General features: G+C 35.7%; 1 protein-coding gene across 12 annotated transcripts in view; it reads right to left on the bottom strand.

Moving 5' to 3' along the window:
* LOC117429447 (transcription factor 12-like) overlaps positions 1-16,455 on the bottom strand; it is a 96,949-nt gene extending 80,494 nt beyond the window's left edge. For 5 of the 12 annotated variants that reach the window (XM_058998767.1, XM_058998769.1, XM_058998768.1 and 2 more), the window contains exons 1-3: positions 16,036-16,434; positions 15,180-15,272; positions 14,385-14,457 (exon numbers count right to left, since the gene is read on the bottom strand). In XM_058998767.1, coding sequence (XP_058854750.1) covers positions 14,385-14,457; positions 15,180-15,251 — 145 coding nt within the window. In that variant the 5' untranslated portion in view covers positions 15,252-15,272; positions 16,036-16,434. Of the gene's footprint in view, positions 1-14,384; positions 14,458-15,179; positions 15,273-16,035 lie in introns of all 12 variants that reach the window. The other 7 variants (XM_058998760.1, XM_058998765.1, XM_058998764.1 and 4 more) reach the window with 4 other exon arrangements.
* Between the last annotated feature and the right edge of the window lie 1,194 nt (positions 16,456-17,649).

The raw sequence follows: 17,649 nt of genomic DNA, 5'->3' as shown, positions 1-17,649 counted from the left end.
AGTGTTACTTGCATGTGAAATCTTAAAAGCCCAGCAGAGGAAGGGTCATAAACTGATCCTGTGATCAAATCAAACTTTGATTGCAAGAAACACGAAGCCACGTGAAGTTCATTAACTAACGTAAATTAAACTAAACTAAATAAATAATTAATAATAAGCATGACCATGTCTAAAAAGAAAAAAGATATATAATTTGTATTACTGACGATTACTCTGACTGAATATATTCAACGATTTGTTTTTCTTTTTAACAATAACTTTAGGTACTTTGATAGAGGGTTCATAAGCAGCACCTGGTTGGCAGGTGCTTCTGTATTCAAGACTGCATAGACTGCCGATGTTTCACAAGGAAGATGGTCCTGCAGAACAACTGAAAGCCATTCCAATCAGTTCCATACTGAATTCCCTATTGACAATGTTACTCAAAGGTTTCACTTTTTTTTTTGTCCAAGATTGGTATTTTACAGCAATACCAGAATAAAGTGTGGTCAAGATTTAATTTACTGGTACTTAATATCATCATTATTACTATCCCTAAAACTAGTATTCTACTCAGGGGTCTCTGGTCTGCTTAGTTTCATCTGTGCAATGATATCCACTTAAAGATAATAAATAACCATTTCAATGTTTGTTTTCTAACCCCCGCTAGCTGTTCACATGCAGGTGTTCTAGCAGGAGGTTAAGAGCTGTGAGCGATGTGAGCTGCACAGCAAACTCAATTGTGCAAAGCAACATCAGATTTACAGGCACTGAATGCATTTTCTAACTGTATTGGATGTTTATAAATCTTTCTCCCTCGCAGAAGCGGTAGGCATAAACAAGTATGCCGTGTTTTCTAATACCTGGGGAATGCTGATGTGACACAAACACGTACTGTCAGGTATCACATGTCATCTCGGTTACCTTTGTTTCATTTTTTATTGGATTTCTGTGTTTAGAGGGGGAAATGTGTGTGTGTGTGTATATAAAAATGCCTCATAGATTGAAAAAGACAATTGATTTACAGCGTCTAACTGGCAGATTAAATGCTGGGCAAACTGTTGGCCGCTTATTTTTATTTATTTTTTCTCTCTCACCCCGGGGGACGGGTGAACCTCTTTCTTAAACAATACTGTATACAGAGTTTAGCCAGCTCTGCAGAATTCTTTGTACTAAATAATATTGCAATTTGAATTTCCTGACTCGGCTACAGCATTGTGTATTTAGAGTAGACAAGCCTTACGAAGCCTATGATGGTACCATCACCATCTCCATTTAGCCTCATTTTAAAATGTGTTTCAAGGGCTTTCCAGCAAAATATAAACAATATAAATAACCCACTGAGGGCAGAGGTCCCGTGCTCCTTCTAATGAAAATCATAAAATCATAAGTTTTCCTCACATATATGCTGGGAAAAATAAAAACTCAAATAATTACCTAATTATAAATTTTATATAAATACCTTATATAATTATAATATAAAATATACATATTTTGTGGCTGTGGTTGCTGATATTAGGCTTTCACTGCAGTCTCTCCAGAAATAGAAAAATATCCTTGGAATAAACAGGATTCAATAAAATAGTCATTGCAGACCAACCTACAGCGAGTACATCAGTAATGCATCAGAGCAGGGTTACTGCAATGTGATCAGCACTACTAGCAAGACTAACATCACTGGTTCTTTAACTGAAGCTTTAACAGATGTACTGGAAACAAGTCAGGATAAGAGCTAACCTGATATATTTGATACTCATACAGGAGTTCGGAGTAAAGAAAAAGGACATTTTTCTGAGACAAACACAACAATTCCATCTGTGGGGCAATTGTTTTGTGTACAGTGATATTCAGTTCCAAACACCAGAAACTGATGCTTTCAGAACTAAAACACAACCAAATTTCTGAATACATTCTTCAGCAGGATTCCAACTACCTGACTGTCAGTGCTGAGGTGTACCAGAAGCACCTGATGAAGACTCTAATATATATATTTATATCACACACACACACACACACAGAGAGCGCTTTGTAGGTCGACAAATCGAACTTCTACATGGACCTCGAAGGACTTCAGTAAATAGACTGGGGCAGCAGTGTGGAGTAGTGGTTAGGGCTCTGGACTCTTGACCGGAAGGTCGTGGGTTCGATCCCAGGTGGGGGACACTGCTGCTGTACCCTTGAGCAAGGTACTTTACTTAGATTGCTCCAGTAACAACCCAACTGTATAAATGGGTAATTGTATGTAAAAAATAATGTGATATCTTGTAACAATTGTAAGTCACCCTGGATAAGGGCGTCTGCTAATAAATAAATAATAATAATAAATAACAAGTGTAAGGAAACCTCAGGCTCACATAACCTTTCCCAATGATGCAGCTTAATACAAATAAAACAGAAAACAAAGTAACCCTCCACCCCCTGGAGAAGATGCCGTTTCTGTAGATTCACCTTTTTATTGTTATTTATGAAATCCCAAAGGTTTCACATTAAGAGATGCAATAATGAGAATAAATGTGTGCATCCCGTGTTTAAATCAACAATGTCAGCAAACGACCGCAGTCTGTACAGCACAGAATCAGCAGTCGGTAATCTAGTCCAATTGCAATATCACTTTTTAAAGCACTATATGCCAGAAAGTGACATGTTTCATTATTGCACCCTAAACTCCCTCCTTAGGTATTTTGGCTTCAGACATTTTAGCCATAGCATGGGATACAGCATGCATATGCCACTGTAATGTTAAGATTCTCAGTATCAATCACAGCCATTACAGTCCTGGCACAAATAATTGTGGGATCCCTTTGATCATGCTACATTTTCAAAGGCCACCTTCAGTTTATCTTTTAGCTGGGGAAAAAGTCTTTTGATACTCATGGCTGTCCTTAAAATAAAAATGGAGAATAGCTCACATGTGCATGCATATAAAGTGCTGGTAAAAATAAAAAACAAGGAAACGGTTTATCACCTATAACATTTTTATTTGCCAACTTTGCTTCAGTTTCTGCAATTCTAAACCACACAATTTAATTTCCGATTCACAAGATTAGACATTTTTATTCACAATGACAGAACAAAAAGTAAACCGACTCCTGACAGCAGCCACAGGCTTCCGACAAAGGAAGTAGAGATTAATGTACTGGAGGCGTTCTTGTCCAAAGCTGCAACTGGTGCATTTCATGCTTGTTTTTATGTTGTTATTTGTTTGGTGTTGTGCCCAGCCCTCCCTGTAACTTCTGAATGTTTGAGCTCAGACACATTACTCCAAAACTTCTTATTCCCTGCAATGTCTACACTTCCTTCCAGCACTGAGCATGCACCCGCTGCCATATGTTTAAACATGGCTATTAAATGAAAAGGTGCACTTTTTGATCAGCAACTGCCTCCTCTTCTCTTCCAAAATGTCAACCGATCTGTGGTTAAAAAATGCAATCAGTCTACACACAGATAACAAAAACAGACCAGAATATACGAGTATCAGTATAAATGACATGAAAATATAATACGCTCTTTTGTCTGTAAAATTTACTATCAGATTTCTGCCTTTCATTCGCACACTATATTAATGAAATAGCTTCTTACAACCAGTTAATGTTGCTTATTAACAGCGGCACTTCACATATATAATCCCATTGTATGTCTTTGCACCACAACACAAAAGGAACCTCTTTTCCCCCGCCATTATATGTATTTTTCCCTCAGTAACAGAACTCAATTTCTGACTGTATTACATTCCTTTTAAACAAAGTCACTGCTAGAAAATACCAGGAGAGGGTAAAAAGTGGTAGAGCTAAATGTCCTTTTTATTTTTCTTCTAACCCAATCATGGAGCTGTCATCACATTGAATACAGTGCCACAGAACAATGCGTGCGGAGCGCTCAGTCAAATGAACATCTTGATTGCTTATTTTAGCGGTTTCTTTCACCAGTCTTGTAGCCTGAGTAGTTTCAAAAAGGAAGGAGAGAAGCTATGTCTTGTAGTCGTAGATTGCCTTCAGGGAGAACCGACAGCCTATCATGGCACACATTACCTCTGCCCTTAGCTCACCCATCTGCTCAGATCTGAAGAGTGCCGCGGGGAAACAGCTAACATGCAGGGCAAAGCTAATAACAGCTATTTTCTTCATATTAGAAACTAATTATTACCCTTTCCTGTTTCAAACCAGATTTCTGTGATCACATGCAATTCACCTTCCTAAATGAAGCTTAGAATGCAATACCAAAACAGTCATCAAACCCCCCTCCCACATCCCCAAACTGTTCATTGTCATTTGTTAAGCTAAGGAGAAAGTAAAAATGACAGCACCACAAAAAGCAATTTTAAGACAAGCACATACAGTAAAGTAACTGGTTTAACATAGTGTTTGACAGTAAGATCTGATGGAATCATGCTAATTACAATTTGTATTAACTAAGAATAAAATATACCTTGAAAGGATTTTTAAGCATTGAGGGTTTGCCTACTGCAAGCCATAAAGATTTACAAAAGACCGAGCGTATTGCAACGATTACACAAATAAATGTATAAACCCAAACAGCACATTTTTTCAATGGTTGCGAATGCATCCTCCCGGGGAAAAAGGTCCATGTCACAGGTCACAAGTTCAATGACCCCTCCTCATTATTGTGTACAAAGGCAAAAACATGAATACAAATGATATTGACTTCCCCAGACTTATTCATTACAATAATGAATGTCAATGAAACCGAATCCAGCTACAGTATCAGATTATTTTTCCACAGAGACAAGAATTGACCTTGCTCTTTGGTTTATAAAAACCTTAATGCAACATCATTATGATCCATCAAAGACTTCTGCTTGTTGTAACTAATTATTTTACTTACCAATGTCCACCAAAATACATTACACTGTATAGAAAAATGAAGACCAATATTTAGTAAGACTACATAGTCAGGAATGTATTACTTTAAATCCTTCAAAGGACAAATTATTTTTATTTTTTAGAGAGGTTCAATCTGATTGGTATTTTAAATAGTTTTAGACCTAATATATCACAACACACATCAATACAAACAGAAATACAGCTGTACACGTAGGATTGCTGGAATCAACCGCTATTCGGATTACACAACAGTAACTTCTACACTCATCAGCATGTTCTATATCAGAAATGTAAATCCTGATAGAAGCATCAACCTTCAGAGGCCACAGAGCATGCTGCTCATGGAGATACATGTCTCCTTTAGAATTCATGAAAACAGCTACACAGGAACATATAAAAAGAAATTAGAATGATAATGTCTACTGTTATTACCAGAGGAATAGGGCTTTTCACAAAGCTTTAACTCATTTAAAAAGAATGCTTTTTTTAAAAGAATGTATGTTTTTATCATATAAACAAATAAAACATATGGGTCTCAAGATGCATGTAAAACTCTAAAGCATGCCATACTTACACAGGGACTTTATTTTTACACTACAGTCTTTACAGTTGAACTTCCATGCACTAAATACACACATGCAGGATTTCTATTCCTGGTCCCTGTCATAATAAATACCAAGGGTTTAAGATGAGCTTCTTTTTTTGACTTAAAAGACTTTTTACACAGTCAGCAACTTACAACAGGGCATACTGTAATACCAAAATGGAAACTACTTAATCAACACTCATGGAAACAGCCTAATGGCAAATAGCTATCTCAATACACCCTAGTAGTGTAAAGGCTCTGGAGAGCAGTGCCTGCACTACAGTATAGAAGATCCCTTTCTAACTAGCCATGGGTCCATGTAATATTATTTACTATAAACCTAATCATTTCTACAAAAAAACACTGACAGCATACGATGAGCCTGAATTCTAAAATACCCAAAGGCTTAAAAATCATTATCTTAGACTACACCCCAGTCCCCTGAAACATCCTCTCAGGGTTACAGCAGTAATTACTTGTCAGAGAGAAGTACTGAACCTCTCTCTCTCTCTCCTCAAATCAGCACCAACTCGATGCTGCATAGCGCCAGAGAATGTGGCTGTCACAAATGAATCAGGCAAACTTTACATAGCAAAATCATGCGTTTACAGACTGTTTGAATATTTATCACCAAGGGGAAGGGGGTAGGGACAGTTTTTTTTGGCTGGTTTACTCCACAACAACAGTCACTCAACTGAAAGAATAATATAACACTAGCTGTGTAAAGCCAGTATCTCAAAGAGCGCAGTCTTTAACCGATATGGCCAGACAACCACTTTAATGGATCTTGATGGTGGAAAATCATAGAATAATGTCTCTATATCTCAGAAATAAAATGGCAGCCATATTAGATCAGTGTTCAGTGTCATGGAGGTCACCAACACATTTAGCATTGAGTGTTTATATAACTCTGCAATTATTAAGTCAGTAGCTGACACTTTCTCAGATTTATGAGGCTTTGGCAGTGCGAACTTGAGCAGGAATAGAACGTAGAACCAAAAAGTCACCTGACCATAATAGTCAGCCAGCTTACAGTGGGTCACATGGTACAGTTCCTCGGTACCCCAATAGTTCTGGTATGTGCTACATTCATTGTGAAGATGCAAAAAAAGTGAACTGAAACCTAAGTGAGGCGAAGTTATGACAGTTACTGTTGATGCTATATTAATGTTTGGTTTTTTTTCCACTGACACCGTCTTTAGTGTTAGGAAAGTGCAGTAGGAGATTTTCAAAAGGAAGTGTCCAATGTTTCACTCTTTGTTTTCAACCACATATATTTTCTTGCTCGAAGTAGGGCACTTTATTCGTAATTTGCCTGTAACTTACATACTGTAGCAATACAGAGTTCTGTTTACAAATATCAGTACAGAACAAAATGGTGTTTGAATGGCACTGGCCAGAAAATACCTGCTTTGAGAATTTTAACAAGTCATTAAAAAATAAACCAATTGCAAAGTCTTTGGCAAAGGGCTATCTTGTCAAAAGCATTTTACCATTTAGTCTTCACAGACAGAACAAGAATAATTATGTTATGGCCATGGGCTAGATAGCTGGTGCAGATATCCACCTGTCAAAGTGACTTCTGTCTATTAACTGCAAAGACAAGTCAGGGACAAGATGGATTTCCATTTGTCTTATAGATTTTGACCAGATGGAAATGTTAGTATTGATTTTGAAGAAGCAGATTTTTTTTCTGAAGGGATATGACTCCTTAATTTGGAGAAAAAAGGCTCCATGTACACTGATGTAGCAGGGGGGTATTTTCAAATGATATAACACATCACAAGATTTAAGTATCTCCACCATAAACAGATAATTAAAATAGAACCTTTTGTGTACTAATGATATGAAAATAAAATAAATATATATTTTATATATATATATATATATATATATATATATATATATATATATATATGTTAAAACACCAAAAAGGGTCTTATTGTAATGATTTAAACACCTTATATGTGCCACCTTTTAAATCAATTAAACATTCACTTTTTGATTGCTAAACTTTTTTTGTAAATCATGCCCAGAAAACCTTTTATAAAATCAAAATATTTTTGATGCCACTAAAATTCTTATATGCTTAAGCTTGTGTGTTCATAGAAGTAGATTAACCTTACAAGTATTTTTTTTACCCTAAGGTGTAAAGTTTCATTCCAATAAAAAAAAAATACATAATTCAGTCCTGTTTGGAAAACTGTAGTCAATTCCAATGGGAAATAAGAGATAAATCAAATCTGTCCAAAACTACCAAATTGCTGACCTAATAAAAATAAAATGTCCTCGCTAACACAGCAGACAATATAAAATTAAGTTGGTACACTGTCTGCTTTTACCATAAAGGCACACTTCAACCACACTGAGCAATACGAGAATATGCTTCCCTTATCCGATTTTATCTCACTGTTGGTCTACTGTACATTTCTGCACTTTTATGTCAAATGTTATTACCAGTTTAAGAAAACTTATTTTTAAAAAATGGGAAAAAAAGATGCAATTTTCCACTATTCCTAATTAAATAAATAAAAAGTTTCATTGTATTTTAGAACTACAGTGCAGACTCACATTCTATTTATGTTCACATTTCAACCCCCTCCTGCTTTGTGAAATAGTACTGTTAAAGATCGGCACTCTCCATAATCTTTTATGCAATACTCTGTGCTGCTCTCCTATTTCCCCTTATAAAATAAACCTAGCCCCAGAACCCCTGCTGATTGCAAATCCCCCTTCAGGTGTTTAAAATGTGTCTGGCTTACATTTCCCCATCCTATAGCTAACTGGATCACAGAGCCACATAAACCACATGGGGTTTACATTTCTCCCAAGCACCTGCAAAAACCTGACCTGTGACCTCAATGTTTTCCAAGCTATTAACTTTGTCTAGTGAAGCTAGTAATCCAAATGTAAGAATTGAAATTAGCTTTAAACGTGTGCCCAGAAAGTTAGCATGTCACATCAAACTCTCGATCACTCCTCCAAGTGTAAGGTAAATAAATTAAATACTGATGAAACTGTCTAGTTTACTAAGTTACCCAAGATGGGCATATTATAACAGGTATGACAGAATATATAATATTTTACAATAACATACAGAAATAGAAAATATACTTCAACTTTTATAGTTCTGGCAGCATAACTACTCTACTGTATTTTCATTTTCTGAACATTTAAGTAGTAAAGTAAAAAGATGTCAAAGCTCTGCCAAGTATCCCTCCTTCAAAGGACCTTCATTGCTATGGCAACAGCATGTTTTTCAGTAACCAAGTCTGAGGTGACCTATGACACATAAATGAAAGATGTCCAAACTCAGACTGAATCCTCCCTGCAGCAGCAGACACAGTCTGTCATGAAAACGTACCAATTTTCACTAGTGAGATTGCACTGCATCAGAAACGGCAGTTGCCACTTGCTCACAGAGCAGGTACTGCAGGTTATCTAAGAATAAGCAGCTGCTTCTAGAGAAATAAGCACCCTGGGCATCACAGGAAAGCTTAACAAATGAAGGAATTGTATTATATTGCAGGCAGAGGGTAGCATGGATACACACATTCTGCAAATAAATGTATGTGTGCATCGGTGGAAAAGATTCTGGAACTGCCTTTCTATTGCTATTATTATATCTTAAACTGATTATCAGTCGCTTCCTCATTATTCCTGAGGCTGCAAGTTCTGGAACGCAAATCTGTTTTTGATATGCTATATGCAACAGTTGAGGTCTTTTTCATTTTTTTAACATGGATTTGCATAAATGCACCCTTGATAATCAAAGCTTTAGAGCTCTGAAACCAACAAGATGGAAAATCAGAACAACTTGTACAGTGGGTGCAGTGGCTTCTTAAGAGACCACTTTAAATGCACCATTATTTTATAAGAGAAAAGTTTCAAATAACTTTCTCAACCTTTTAAGATCTATTCAACTGGTCTAAAACAGCAGTGGTAGATCTAAACATCACCCATCACGAAAATAGGAACTTTTGCATACCAAGGTTATACATAGAAACCTGTGTTTCTCGCAAATACAAAATAGCATGAAATAAAATGAAATGCAACATATAAAATGAAATGCAACGAAAAATCATCATAAAGGAAACACAGAATGGCATTTTTAAATTGGGATAAAAAAATACTTAAAATAAATACTTGCAATTGTAGTTGTCAAGGCTCAACCGTTACCATGGACACGGTCTGAAGGGAAACGGAAGCTCTGACTAGCACTTGCGCAGATGTATAATTTGGAGCGAGTCGTTTGGGAATTAATGTACGCAGCTCTGGACGGTGATAAAATAATGATGTGCAGATTTTGCAACTGTCGACTGGAATGGGAGTCGAAAGATATTAGCTGTTTGTTTCTTTTGGGGAACATATGGCTTGTTTGCTTATATTTTGTATTAGTGTGCTAATTCTTTGTTTTATTTCAAATGGTGCAAACTTTGCACTGGAGCAAACGCTGTTTTGGTTTTCAATGGAACTGAATGAATGAATCTGCTCTGCTTAGTGTTTAAATACTGAGAAACCCCAAGCTTGTTGTATGCTGCTTCAGTGCAATGGGATTGAAATACAATTCCTATAGTTTTTTTTAATGGGTAGATTGCTGTATGAGCAATTATTTCCCTTCAGTGTAAATCTATATATATATATATATATATATATATATATATATATATATATTATATATATATATATATATATAGTTTATCTTATTGTATTTTTATGGAGGTCATGGGCAGTATTTACTGTAAATATGCAGTTAATTAAAAAGCGTGGACGACTGTATGTTACCGTTACTGACGCTAATGAGAAACCAAATCATTTTTCTGTGCAAGGTCTGTTTATGTGAAAATGTTACATAAAAGCGGATAATGTTTAATAAAAAAAATACGTATGTAGTTAAAACATGATGTATACTACACTATTATTGATATGCATCTATTTCAGTTGTTTTATTAATGTGTATCTGTAACAATATGACATTTGTGAAAAATAAAGACTTTCACGGGTCTCTGGTTATTCAGTACAAGGCACTGTGGTGTATCTGAACACAAGGGAAGAACCTATTTCAAGGGTTTACAGTAAATGAGTGCAGCATTTCAATACGCCCAAGGAACCCCACTGCACCCACTTTATCGACCGACACCTTAGAATAAAGTGCAAATTTCAGGCAATTCAGAGTTCCTCGGTACCCCAATAGTTCAGAGTGGGTTTCGTGGGTGGAGTGTAACACAGTTCTTTATTATGTTATTAGTAGTGTTCTGTGTTTTTGGTTCATATCTTAAAAAAAAAAAAATCTGGGAATTTTTCAGTTAATTTTACATATATTAAAATAGGGATAAAATTGTTAAAAAATAGTTTTTAATTGAAATATCAGTAAAAATCAGGGGGGGGTCTCAGTATACACACTTTACATGTGCATTATGATGTGTAGCAGTTCTGGTTTCTCATTAGGTTTAAATGTCACTGGCGTGTCTGATGAAGCACAATCTGTACAAGTAGAAGCCACATTTTCCCAAGTTAACTGGTACTTTGAGAACGTTTGGGCAATCGCTGTGCCGACAAAAAAGTGTCTACATAAGGTATGAACATGACATCAGCACAAAACAAGCCAGGTTTATTCACCTTAATCATAAAAATAAAATAAAAAATTGACAGAACTAGGTGGTGTAAGCCATCAAAAATCACACTGGACATTTCCATCAATGCGTTCCATGTAAGTTTACCAACTAAAGCATCACCATTTTCTGTCAAATATTTACGATTAAGATTGTCGGCGTTAGGCAGTGTTTTAGCTGATGGACAGACAGTACTGTCACACGAAGTCACCAATACATACCTCTGCAATAAACAGTGGCTGTCCAGCAAAGCACAGCGCTCTGACAAACTCATTCACACAGTCATTCTGCACTCTCTTTTTATTAAAGCGTGTGTAAAAGCTGCATAAATGGAGCAATTTCAGCAATGAGGGGAATGGAATAGTTCCTACCTTCAACGTCTTCATGTTCTCAATTACTCTTTACCGTTTTAAAGTGTACTCTCTGCGTTTCCTTTTATCACTGACCCCGACATTAAAGACTAAATGAACTCAAAACACGGTTCAGCTACAGCATTTGCTGAGCAGATTAAGAACCATTTTCATTTTTGTGTTGGCTGGATCAATGCAAGGTTACATCAATTATTTTCATAACCTCTTGTTCGTGTTTGTTGCATGGCGCCAATAACGGAACATTAAGTTTTAAATAAACACCATCATTAATCATGCACTAGCATAATCATTACAGTCCCAATTTACATTCCTGAAATCCAATATTAAAGTGAAAGTAAATAACTAGAAGAAACTAATTGAATTCCCATTAACCACCTATACAATTACAGTTGGCCTACATTTTAAGGTAAGATAAAAGGCGTGCCTTTGCAGCAGGAGACTTCTCTCCATGTGGGTCACACACACACACAGGTATGGAATTTGAACGTTGTTTTATAGCTCAAGTGAACTCCTTCTGGCAACACATGCCTAGTACTTTACAATACTAGAGCAGACTCCTTGTTGTTGAAAGCTTTGTTCCAACACAGTATTTACCAGAAAATACAACTTGAGTAATATACTATCATTGACCTCAAAGCACCAACTCTGCATCTACACCCAAACCATACAAAGTAGCAAAATGCAGCGAGAAATTAAATATGCTTTTGAAAAGCAGAACAGATTTTTTTTAAGAATCCCACATAAAAATATTATTTGTCAAGCTATCAATTTCTAAACAAAGTAGACAATACTGATCCTTCATATTGACTGATGTACCCGATACTACACAGTTTTATTGTAACATTTCAAAACAGAGATGGTAGGTAGTCTTATCACAATTACTACAGATGTTAAGAATGTAAAACTAAATGAACATATCAGGTAACATGTGGCCCATTTCATTAATGGTACCTGGAGTTTCTGCATGGTTATGTGATTGTGTTGGAGTAACTCTAGACACTTTATAAAACTATTGATCCCAAAAAAAAAAAAAATACAAAAAAGAGTTCCACATTACCTTTAAAGATCAAACTGAGGTTCGCAAAATTCCAAAAATAAAGTATTTCCTGCCTGGAATACTGGAAATAATAATAATTAATGAACCTCAAAACCAAGTGTGTTATGTGACAACTGCTTCCTGTCAAACAATTCCCTATGGATCAATGACCAGCAAAACCTACGTCTGTGTTGCACTTCATGTTCACATTAACTAACTTTGTGACTAAGGCTGCAGTGTCCTTAGGATTTACTAGTATACTGTGAATCTCCATTAAAGTACTTACAGTTGGTGAATGTAAGAGAACTGCCCTCCTGAAGTCTGTTTGTTTTTTTCAAAAGTGGACTGAAAGACATCACTGCAGTTCTAAAGCTTTCAGTCACAAAAGCCTCTTTCTCCTGCACTGTCTTGGTATTCAGTTATCATCGACCAAAAAGTGTGTCCTTTATATTTTAGATAACTATTTACAAACCCTGCTTTGTTTCAGGATACAACACATGCATTCAATTGACAGAATACCCAATTGTCTTCTTCTACGATCACATCACACAATAAAACTGTTTTAGTTTAAGTTTCTACAACCCTTAAGAAACGATCCGGGTAAAAGCAAGAGACACCAGTTTTTAAAAGGCTGCAATTTTGTGAAAATAATAAAAACGCTTCAATGTTTTGGGTTTTTTTTCTAAAAAAAAAAAAAAAAAAAAAAAAAAAATGACAACAAAAAAATAAATACAAAACGATATGCATATACTTGTCATATCAACCAATAACCCCCCCACCCCCACCCCCACCCCCCATTACAGGAAGCTACATAGAAATGCCACTGTAAACGGAATGAAAGCTGTGTCATGTACACTACTACCATCAGAATCACCCAGTGATAATAATGTACCAGCCTTAAGGGACAGAAACTACAGAAAATCACACCCTACCCGTAATCAGGTGATCTCCAGGGAAGCAATAAGCATTTTTATAAACAAATGTTAACACAAAAAAAAAAATTATTCACCCCAAAAAAACAAGTGTGAAAATCCTCTACTGTAAATCTCTACACAATAGCAATAAATGAGAGCAACTTGTTGTATGATTTATTATTATTATTATTATTACTGAATTAGTACAATACATACAAAAGCAACACTTTGCAGATTAAGTATTTCTAATGACTTGCTTAAGAAAAAAGGAATCTTCATGATTAAATCAAATAGCGTGTTCAGTGACAAAACTTCGTAATTATGTTCATATTCATTAATGTCTACTGACTTTACAACTGCAATTAAATGCAAATCAAACTTTTTATTCTCCTCTTTACTCGGGTCAATGAGATTTCACAAATCTTCAACAAATCCCTAACTTCCAAGTTTCTAACTAACAAGGGCACGCATAATATGAATTGAAATAGACAGTAACAGGATTCATATTATCTGGTCTCAAGAGCCTATCTAGCACTAACGCTTGAACACTGTGACACCTAAATTAACACTTTCAGATGTTAACTCATCTCATGCTTGTGCACAGCACTGCCTGTGTTTCTGCCTAACAGCTATACAATACATTCACTGTTTATGTATTATTTTTGTCAATGTAAAGTATACATTTTTCCATCACCTCAAGACAATACCTGTTTTGCAATATTTTCACATGCCTCCTTAATTCCTGCTGGACTGCTGGTGTTGTTACACACCAGATGAGCTGCCTGAAAGTACACTGCATAGAGAAACTACAGTTACTGTACGCACAGCACTTGTGGTAACCTAGGTTTCTGGTAGACTGGTTTTCCCAAATATCCAAAATATTAATGTAAATCATTAACTAAAACAATTTGTAACACACACACACACACACACACACAATTGAATACCAGTGAAATTACTTCTGGTGTGTGTTTCTAAATAAAAGATCTGAAATAATCTTCATGATTCAAATGTGACATTCTACACAACTCGTTTCATATCCTACCTGATGCACTGAACCGACTGCTGCCCAGGGTAGTTGGTCTATTTTTTCCACTGGTTACAGGTGGTGAAAACATCTATAAAAAAAATAAAAATAAAAAAAAGATTTAAAAATAAACAATAGTGTGTTAATGGTAACTGTACTGACATGTACTTAAATAATCCATGCATGACGTTACTGTTAAATTGTGTTTGTTTTGTTTCTCTGTAGCATTTAATGAAACTGAAAACATAAATGAGCCATAACGTACAAAGCAATGTTACTGAGTGAAAAACGAAAATATACAAGCGTGAATTCACTATAAGGAGACAGCTTAACAAACAAAACACTTATTTACAATGCTGTATATGGTTAACAACGTCATTTGTCTTGTGTTGATCTGAATTCGTTTTTTTTCTGCCAAGTGTATTTTTAAAAGTGTAATTTATTTTATTTTTTGATTTTCGTTCAAAACTTACAACACCTTGCAAAGTATTCAGTAAATAGTTTCTTACAAATCTGACGTACGTATATAATATACAGGCGTGTTGCGTATTTCAAATCAATCAACACTGCAGCTGAAGTTTAACAAACTTGGTAATAAGACTACAACAAACACATCAGGACCAGCTCATTTCCCCCCCACCCGTCTCCAAGTCAGTTGACCCAAAGTATTTAATCTTAAAGGTCTAGACATTACATCAAAGTTCAGACGTCTCGCAATGATTCATTAGCACAACCTATAGCTGTGCAACTCCAGCTTTGGAAGTACGGCTTACATACAATGGACAGAACAAAAAAATGTAATGCATATCCTACCGCACTAAAATCCAGTAGATCGCTTAGTTCCTTATCTGTTCCAATAGCGGCAGCGCGCTGCTGGGGGTTCATCTTGAGTTCCTGCAACTACACCTAGGAAATAAGCACGAGAAACGGGGTTTCTGCATTGTCTTTTATATGCGTAATATGTACTATAATTAAATCAACATCGTCTGATCTAAACGAATAGCACAGAAAAAAAAACTGCTAAAAAAAGATAAATATTTTTGTATTATTATTTTTCACAACACACTTTGTTCTATATGAAACTAAAACTCCTTACGCAAGTTTAAAAATATATTTTTCACCATTTTTTTTTTTTACTATTTGCAAGTTATTTAAAAATAAAAGTATGTATTTATAATACATATAATAAGCATTCACCCTAAAAATGTAAACGCACTTAAATTATTCAAGCACAACTTGCGAGCACTTGCTAAACAGTTGTAACAATGGATCCGACTTATAATACAATTGCATTACGTGTTTACCCCGTGCTAGCCCAAAACAGACTTGCAAGAACACTTAAACATCTAGGGAGTTTTGAAGACACATTTCGCACTGCAAATCGATATGATGAAATGCTGAAGCCCAGTTTGCACGAAACACAGTAAACGTGCACAAAAAACAAAAAAACAAGCGACGACTGACATTCACAACAGCATCGGTATACGTGGTTTTGAATTGAATGGTGGCAGGTAAACCTTTGGTGTAACTTTCTGTCTATATAGAACCCATTCGTAAAAAAATACTGTATTTAGATGATGTGCAACTCACTGATTCATTGTATCAAGTAGCTGAAGGTTTAAACCTAGCACTAATGACGTTTGCCTGATATTTCGTAATAAATACCTACATTTGAAAAAGGGCATGCTTTCTCCATTCAATGTTGTAATTCATTACAAAAAAAAAAAATATTTCAAGTAAATGTCGTAAAGCAAATGCCGACCCTTAAACCAGCTCCAGTCTTGTATCCCAACTTCTGTCACCCAGTCCGAACCCTTTTCTTCAAACTCATTACAATATTTTTTACCTTTTCCCGTTTAAATATCCGACTAGGGCGAATTGGAGTGAAAACTGAGGCCTTGTATTCCTTCTTCGCGTCTGCTCGAGTTTGGAATCAAGGTTTTTTCAGTAATATTTTGCAAAATATTCCCTGAATGTAACTTACGAGTTTCCCTTAGGCAGACATTTTTGCTTAGCAAACCTAATCACCACGTTGACGTTCAGCTGTGTATCCTTTCGCCATGCGAAGCCAAAGCTGCTTTTTAACCCTTTGTCTACCAAGGATGCGTTTCCCTGACAAGTAGCCGTCAAGCAGGGACCCCGACCAGTAACCGTCAAGGAGGGATTTGAGCGAGACAAGCTAAATACTGTACTTGGTATTAATTAACTGCTTAATCGGCCCTCTGGTCGAGCAAATTAAATTGTAAAACCATAAGTTAACTCCACTGATAAGTAGGGGCTGAAGAGAAACAACCTAAATACTTAGGGGTTTAGTAATGTCCTAATTGGTTCAAAAGGCCTCCCTTATGTTAAGTACCCCAGTATGAGCTAGTCAAAGATAACTATCAATGTTGATAACTATCAATGTTATTATTATTATTATTATTATTATTATTATTATTATTATTATTATTAATAGTGGTTAGAGCTCTGCACTCTTGACCAGAGGATTGTGGGTTCAATCCCCGGTGAGGGACACTGCTGTTGTACCCTTGAGCAAGGTACTTTACCTAGATTGCTCCAGTAAAAACCAAACTGTTTAAATGGGTAATTGTATGTAAAAATAATGTGATATCTGTATAATGTGAAATAATGTGATATCTTGTAAAAATTGTAAGTCGCCCTGGATAAGGGCGTCTGCTAAGAAATAAAAATAATAATAATAATTATTATTATTATTATTATTTTAATAACCACCTATACTGGTAATAGAGTGTATGTATTGGTTTTATACTTAAAGTCTGCTATAACTAATAGTTCATGTTTACACAAGCGGCAAGGTTTCACGTTTTGCATTTAAAAAAAAAAAAAAAAAAAAAAAAAACTATATATAATGCCAAACTGGCAGTAACGCAAGGATTAAATTCCATCCCAGCTGACAGCGATAAACAAACAACCAGATAAATGTAGACACCCGATCTGACTACAATTTATCAGGAAAAATATACAAGTCAGAAAAGAATGCCTGTCATTGGTTTAGCTTTAGAATCTAGTTCAAATAATCACTGTATTACCAATGTACAATCTCCTCCGGCTACAAGAACGTCTCTCTTATAGTGGCAAACAGATTTCAAGGAAGGATTAATCCTTCTGTCTGTTTTTGGATAAAGTGGGAAGACAGTGTGGCTAAAAAAACACAGTGGGATTGTGCAGTAAGCAGAAACCACGTACAGTAATTCTATTTTTTATAATAACAGAAGACACAATTAAACATGCGTGTCGCACACTGAAGCTTTAATTGGAT

The sequence above is a fragment of the Acipenser ruthenus genome, chromosome 24 (assembly GCF_902713425.1).
Source record: "Acipenser ruthenus chromosome 24, fAciRut3.2 maternal haplotype, whole genome shotgun sequence".
Classification (NCBI taxonomy): domain Eukaryota; kingdom Metazoa; phylum Chordata; class Actinopteri; order Acipenseriformes; family Acipenseridae; genus Acipenser; species Acipenser ruthenus.
This window is presented reverse-complemented; position numbering and strand designations above follow the sequence as displayed.